The sequence below is a fragment of the Branchiostoma belcheri genome, unplaced genomic scaffold (genome assembly GCF_001625305.1).
Source record: "Branchiostoma belcheri isolate BF01 breed outbred unplaced genomic scaffold, Haploidv18h27 scaffold90, whole genome shotgun sequence".
Lineage (NCBI taxonomy): Eukaryota > Metazoa > Chordata > Leptocardii > Amphioxiformes > Branchiostomatidae > Branchiostoma > Branchiostoma belcheri.
In genome coordinates this window covers 998,430-1,006,352 of record NW_017804576.1, presented here as the reverse complement: position 1 = coordinate 1,006,352, position 7,923 = coordinate 998,430, and the positions used below count along the sequence as shown (strand labels likewise).

Genomic DNA, 7,923 nt, shown 5'->3' with positions numbered 1-7,923 from the left:
CCACTACCAGTGGACTAGCCCCCTCGCTGTAGTGATTGCACTGTGTGGCCCAAGGGCTACAGAAACGGAGATGAGCACCGCCATATGCAACCATCAAATGGTTGCGGGGTGGATTTTAACCTTTTAACCTATATATATGGCCAACCATAACTGTGATATCTGCCTTACATTGCTGGACGGAGTGATAAAAACTAAAAACAGGTTCTTCTGGTGAGCGTACGCAATAAATCTCGTCCCCAGGCGTCTCAGACAGGCAGCTAGAGGCCACAGCAAGTAAATTTTATGGATGACATCCTTCGCAGATTGCAAATCTAATGCGAGCGGGCGAAAAAAAACAAGGCGGGCCGAAAAAAACAAGGTTCCTACGTTTTAAAATTTTGACTCAATCATTGTACAAATGGTTTTGATTCAGTAGGAACATCACATATACACAGCCAGCAGCACATATCACTGCATCAAAGTAAGAAAGATACCATTAAATCAGAGCCTTGTCTTGTCTCCCCTCTTCATGGTTATCTGCCATCCACCTTCCGGCATATAGCAACATGCATCTTTGCTCATTTTCGGCATGTTGACCACCGCCAGAAGGCAACAAAATTTCTTGTTGTTTTTTTCCAAAATCAGGCGAAAATTAATGCGCGCGCTGATGTCATCCATAAATATTACTTGCTGTGGCCAGAAGACCATTTCAGATACTAAAACAGGTGGAACCATTTGACGCTTTACCGTGGTGGACCGAACAGGAATAGACTTGCGCTCTAAGATATCTGAAGTAACGGGGTATAAGGGAAATCAAGAATTGACGGAAACCTTTCCAGACATCATTGCTGGTTCTTGTGACAGACAGGTGAGTACAAACATGACTTCTGTCTTCTTATTCTTACACGTAGCTTACACGGTCCAACAGCGAACTGGAAGAATTCTTTATCACCATCAAAAACTAGTCGTTTAAACGATTCCTGTCTTAATCCCTTTATCTAATGCTTTAGAGAAAAGAGTAGTTACAAAAAAAAAAGAAGAGGCGCATAGCAAGTTGTCCTTGGCCTATTTTACAAACGTGCTTCAACTTAGCCTCTACCAGGCTTGGGGAGGCGGCTGGAAAGAGTAGAAATTGGCCAAATAGAGAGATAAGCATGCCAAGAGAACAACTGTGCAGAAGAGCCTTGAGACTGCCCAGATCTCAGGAACAAAACGCTTTTAGCTGTATGTGTCTTCTGGGATGGGAGGTTTTACTCACGCGAGGTCTCATGTATGTTCAAACGTCTTGTAAAATACTTTTTTTTTTCATTGTATAAGTGGCTGCGAGAATATAAGCTGTACCTAACTTGATTTCGCAGTGCCCTCTCATTTGTACTTATCTTTGTGTTTCTGAATAAGAAAAAAAAAGTCTCAGGATGCCTGACGATGTGTACCGTACGCGTTCTCTCGGTGTGGGTGCCTCGGGTTTGCCGGACCAGTACGCGGACGGGAAAGCGGCCCGGGTCTGGCAGCTGTACATCGGCAGCGTGTCCAGCCGCACGGACACCTACCGGCAGTGGCTGAGCGGGATCCTCCGGGACAACGGGTGTCGCCACATCCTGGACGCGGCCTGCGGGACTGGGTAGGTTCAGAGAGTTTTTACGCCAAAAAGTAGTTACTCAAGCAACTGGATATGATTTTGAAAACGTCAGACGTTTCAGCTAGTATCCACTAGCTTTCGTCAGTGACTGAGATACCAGAGGGGAAAGCAGGTTTATAAGCACAGGCTGGTGGGTGTGATACTGACGAAAGCTAGTGGATACTAGCTGAAACGTCTGACGTTTTCAAAATCATATCCAGTTGCTTGAGTAACTACTTTTTGGCGTATCGTATTACCTGGATGTCTAACCTTCATCGACGTCAGAGAGTTTTTATTTATATAATTTTCATTCTGTAAGGATTAGGAGAGTAGAAACAGAAAGACACTCCTGGTCCCGCGCCGAGAACTGTCCAAACCCGGCCCCTGTCCACATGCCGACGCTCTAACGATTCGGCTGAAAGGTCTAGACCCCTCGGCCGGATCAGTTGGTAGCGACTATAAACTGCCACTGTTACAATTCCAACAAGGAGCTTCAACAGTGTGATAGAGCCACCAACGCAGAGGTCAGCCAACAGAACAGGACAATTAGTGTTAAAAAGTGCCTTTCTCGAGGGCAAACGATCGGTGGCATGTCAGGACTCGAACCCGGGACCTCTTGGTTCCGAGTCGAGCACTCTGCCACAAAGGGTAGGTGTTTTAGAAAGTTTCACTGCTATTGGCGGGGGCAAAATAATACTTTAGCAAAAGGAGAACATATTGTTTTTTGCTCAGTTTCTTCTTCCGTTCCCAACGCATAAAGGTAAATGACCTGGACCAGACGGCTGTCACCATGGTGACGTGTGCTGTAGCAACGCCCTGTGGTGTTGGATTACATTATGTAGCAGAACAGAGCCGGAGTGCCTGCTCACCACACACACGCACACGCACACACACACACACACACGCACGCACGCACGCACGCACACACACACACACACACACACACATTATTTCTTTCTCCGTTCCAAACACATATGCCTCATATGCCTTTTGACTATTTGTTTTCGTTGTCTTTTTTTTTATATTCCTACCTCTAATCACAAGACGTGGTGACGCGACGGCACACTCAAGTTTTTTCAACTTATAGGGGGACAACACAAGGGACAATACAGTGCCTCATTTTCACCTGAGTGATGGACTGAAGTTAGGAAAGTCACGTAAAGTGACCTCTTGATTCCGAGTCGAGCACTCTGCCGCTACACCACACGACCCGGCCAATGTCTTGTTTCCTATGATTGATTACTTGTACTCTTTGTTCACATTATCAGTATTATCTCTATGTTTGATTATCATTGATTGTTTAATATTATGTACAGGTCACTGGTTTTGCAACTAAGGCCATGTTGATTTGATTATATGGATGACATCCGCGCGCGCATGAATTTTCGGCCGTTTCCAAAAAAAAAAGTTTTCAACCATACTGTAAATCGTACAAAACAGTTGCAAAATGAGCAAAAATATACCATAAGTTAAAAAAAAATTAATAAAAACTATACCAATGCCGTAGAATGCCAAAATCAAACGAAAAAAGACGAAATTGTAAAGAAATGAACTTGAAGACTAGATTATTCGCCAAACCATATTCTGTCCCATTTGTTCAATCCTCATGACCACGTAGATTTCATAATGAAAAGAACTTTTTTTTTTGCAAAACTTTTTTTTTATTCGCACGCGCGCATCAGTTTTGGGGCTCCCGGAGGATGTCATCCATATAATCAAATCAACATGGCCTTATGTACAGGTCACTGGTTTTGCAACTAACACGTTTTCAGCTGCTAATGATCCAATTACTATTGGGCTAAACAATATGAAAGATGATGATGATGATCCTTAATTGAGCAATTATCTGTAGACTGGAGCCAGTAAAGGGGGTCAAACAGAGGTCAGAGACAAAAGAACAGTCATCGGGTTTGAGAAATTAATGATGTCAGAGTCTGGTGTCCTTTATTTGTTAGGGTACGATGGGTCAGTAGCCTTTCTGATAATTTGACAGAAAATAAGGATCTGCCACAAGGAACTTATTTGTCTCCCTTCCTCATTTTGGCTTAATGAATGAATTGTAACAGTGGGGGGTTTATAGGCGCTACCAACAGATCCGGCAAATGGGTCTAGACCTTTTAGCGGAGAGGTTAGAGTGTCTGACTGGGGCCCGGGAGGTTGTGGGTTCGAACCCGGGACCAGTGGGGTTTTTACTGTCTCCTCCTGTTTCTTACAGAATGAAAGACCTTTATTGTACGTTTGTGCTCTAACAAGCTAAGTAAAGGTCATGAATAGACAAGGAAAAGGATACAGCAATGACACTTAAACTATACATACTAATGTGATATACTATTTACATTGTTCGACTTCTTCTCGCTTCTTGACGCAGATATAGATGTACGAGCATATAGAACTAATGATAACAGTTACATGGTTTGTCAAGTTTAATAAGAAACATGAATTTTTCTGATTCATTTAAATGTCCAAAGCTGGGGAACTTATCTAGTATATAAGAATATAGGAAATCTCTCTCATTACTATATAACGTACAATCGACTACGAAATGATACTCATCCTCAATCTTATCTAAATCGCACTTGAAATTGGCAAATCCTTTGCTCTAGAGGAATGTGGTTGTGGTTGTGTCTGCCTATACTCTCCAAGCAGATGTTTGGTTTGGGTTGGCTTATTTTTGACGTGTTGTTATTTTTTTTTTTATCGGGGTTTCTTTTTTGCACTGAAAAAAAAAATCCCAGGGCAAAAAAAAAAAAAAACGATAAAAAATCCTAGAAACACGCCAAAAATAAACCAACCCAAACCTCTGCTTGGACAAGTTCTGTTCTGGACTAAGACCACAGCAAGTAAATTTTATGGATGACATCCTCCGCAGACTCCAAATCTAATGTGATCGGGCGAAAAAAAAACAAGGCGCGCCGAAAAAAACAAGGTTCCTACGTTTTAAAATTTCAACTCAATCCGATTGTACAAATGGTTTGATTCGGTTGGAACATCACATATACACAGCCAGCATCACATATCACTGCATCAAAGTAAGAAACAAAACATTAAATCAGAGCCTTTTCTTGTCTCCTCTCTTTATAGTTATCTGCCATCCACCTTTCGGCATGGCATCAGACATCTTTGCCCATTTTCGGCATGGTGACCACTGTCAGAAGGCAACAGAATTTCTTCTTTTTTTTCCCAAAATCAGGCTAAAATTAATGCGCGTGCTAATGTCATCCATAAAATTTACTTGCTGTGGCCTAAGTACCGTTAGTCTTGCCCACCAACGCCTCTTTCCAGACGCCTCCCGAAGCCTAGCCTGGATGCCAGACCCAAAGCACACTGGACACAAAATATCATCTTGCACCCTGAGATATTTTGTGTCCAGTGTGCTTTGGGTCTGACATACAGGCTACCCGAAGCCTGGTAGAGGCTATCATGGCCTATCATGTATGGCGTGAGAAACATGTTGCGTTTGCTGTACGTGGAGAGCTAGCCTGTTTGATCAATACACTATTAGTTGCATCCCTTCATCGGCATGATATTCATAAGGGGTAATCTCCAAGCAGATCCCTCTCGGTGGCAAAAAGACAGTATCAAATTGGCCAGGCAGTATCCATTAGCCAGAGAAGGTCCGCGGCCTCCGACGGGTGGGGGTCAGGACAAAAAAAACGGCCATATATAAAAATGTAACGATCATTCCCCCACAACCTCTGCTTGGAGAGTAGATAGGGGGAGCTTTTCAGTGGCAGGGCATCGATTCTATGACGTCACGGTCGTACCAAAACCTTGACGGGAGTGTCAGATTATAATGTTCACCGAGTGCAAGATTTTAAACCTCAAAATGTACTAAACTAAGGATACACATTACATAAAATAACTATATAACGTTATTTAACACAATTTTCAAATTACAATTGTAATCTTTTGCGCCATTTTCAAAATACTGTGCCTGTACCACACCCCTTTAGTGATTTGGAATTTACCAGTAGGTCAAGGGTCAAGTATATTTGTTGACACAACCCGGATAGGGACTGTTGTTCAAAAACGTAGCAGTCGACTCAGGCAGGGTACGCAAGCCCGTAGATTAAACGTACTTTACGCGGCTATTTCTAAGCCAGTTTGTACAGATTTGTAGTACAAAACGAGCTTAAGATTCGTACTTTACGCAGCTATTTTCCAAGCCAAGTTGTGCAGATTTTGAAGCATAAATCGCGATGGTTGACAGCGTGTACCGTACGCGTTCTCTCGGCGTGGGTGCCTCGGGTCTGCCGGATCAGTACGCGGACGGGAAGGCTGCCCGGGTATGGCAGCTGTACATTGGCAGCGTGTCCAGCCGCACGGACACCTATCGGCAGTGGATCTGTCAGACCCTAAGGGACAACGGCTGCCAACATGTCCTGGACGTGGCCTGCGGGACTGGGTAGGTGTTCCCGTTAGTTTCATTCCCAACCAGATAGATCTGTAAATTTGCCTTGATACCGCCGCATACTGTTCTATTAATCGCTTCCGACGTGCTTGAATATTTGAGGTGCGTCCAGTACTTATCCAGATTAGTCTTGAACTGGTTCACTGTTTTGCTGGTAGTGAATTCCAGTCCTTGACACTTCTAAGTGAAAATACTGAACACTTGGCCTCTCATCTTTTGGGGGCTTAAACAAGACACCGGATTGTTGCAGATCAACATAATAATTTTTATTTTATATCAGCAGCTTTTTAAAGTACTGCGCCACATCAAATTATTTTGCAGCCCAGCTAGATCACCATGTCATAGATGTGGCTTGTGGTACTGGGTACATGTAGGTGTGACCGTTATTTTCATTCCCAACCAAATCGATCATTTGGTGGCTAGATCCACAAGACCTCAACATAATTTTGGCGCTGAGGCCAGCAACGCAGTATCCAAAACGTCAACACATGCTGGCGAAAAAAGATACTGAAAAAAGGCTGTCAAAAACGCCTAAAAAGACAGAAATAAGAAATAATTGAAGCCTATATAACCTCTGCTTGGAGATTATTTTCAGTTTCACTGCTACTTTTAATGACACGGCGACGCATCGATAATTTTGCTTGCTCGATCGAAAATGAAAAATTCAGATGGCTGAGACAACATTTTAGTTTTTAATCTGCATCAGCAGCTTTTCAAAGTATATTGCGCCACATCATATCATTCTGCATCCCAGCTAGCAGCTAGCTAGATCAGCAAATTTTTGTTGTGAAGCTGAAGCCCGGAGCCGGTTTTGACCAGTTCATTCTGGCCGCGTGGACAAGTTGTTTATGTTGTGGTGGGATCAGGTTTCACGTGGGGTGGGCGTGGCCGTAATGCGTGCCTCTGGTTGGTCAGGCTGGATGTTTACGTAACCCCTGGAGGTCCCCAAGGTTGAACAAGCAAAACAAATGCCATGTGATCGGGGTCTGCTTGTGTTTGTGTACGTGTGACATGACAGAAGTGGACATAAGTGTTGAATTTTGTGATGCTTGAAGTACATGTGATACTCATGCCACATGTGACTGAGTCACATGCAAGTAACATGCAACTTAACTTCACAAAAGGAATGTCTTGATTTTCTCATATTGTGTATTATACATGTAACGTTAGTATTGTAACTTGTAACCAGTTAATATGTTATCTTTATTTCAGGTCTTGTATCTATAATTGATTTCTTATTTCATGTTTGTCTGTACGTCTGTACATGTGGGTTATCTAATGCCTTGATAACCTGTGTCTTGACCTGTTGTCAATGTCAATAAAGAAAGAAAGAAAATCACATTTACATTGTCAATGGTAAAATATTAGCTTGATACATATCCATTTCATCTTGTCCTTGCTTGTGTGTAGTGGACAGTTGCATCATTGGGTCTAACCTAGTAACAGACCCAAATGCTGGGAAGATTTAACTAATAATAAGTAATAAGTTACAGCTATTACAATTGAAATAAGATGTTTGCAGCCAAAGTTCACAGCATGCCGAAAATGGGCCTAGCGGCTGTCGACCCAGACTGGGTGGGACTGGGATCCAGATTCAGGCAGTTCAAACCTGTTCTTGCCAAGGCTTCAGCACACTGAAGTTGGTACATGTTAGCTGCCCAAATTCCACTAAATTATTAAGTTAAAACTCTCCTTTAGCTGCCCAACCGAGGGTGACAGCTATACTTCCAGGAGAGAGTACATAAAACATAACAATACATCAACATATATATATATACATAAACATACGCAATATATACAGTACATACATATACATATATATATATATATATAATATATATAATCTTCAATTTACTACCAGTTCTATGTTTGTAATAAGTTACAGACAATAGACAATGGGAATGAAACACATCAT

General features: G+C 42.5%; 1 protein-coding gene across 4 annotated transcripts in view; it reads left to right on the top strand.

The window, feature by feature from the left end:
* The first annotated feature begins 5,580 nt into the window (after positions 1-5,580).
* LOC109487980 (glycine N-methyltransferase-like) overlaps positions 5,581-7,923 on the top strand; it is a 12,378-nt gene continuing 10,035 nt past the window's right edge. For 2 of the 4 annotated variants that reach the window (XM_019792115.1, XM_019792114.1), the window contains exon 1: positions 5,581-6,002. In XM_019792115.1, the coding sequence (XP_019647674.1) occupies positions 5,797-6,002 (206 nt within the window). In that variant the 5' untranslated portion in view covers positions 5,581-5,796. The remainder of the gene's footprint in view (positions 6,003-7,923) is intronic. The other 2 variants (XM_019792116.1, XM_019792117.1) reach the window with 1 other exon arrangement.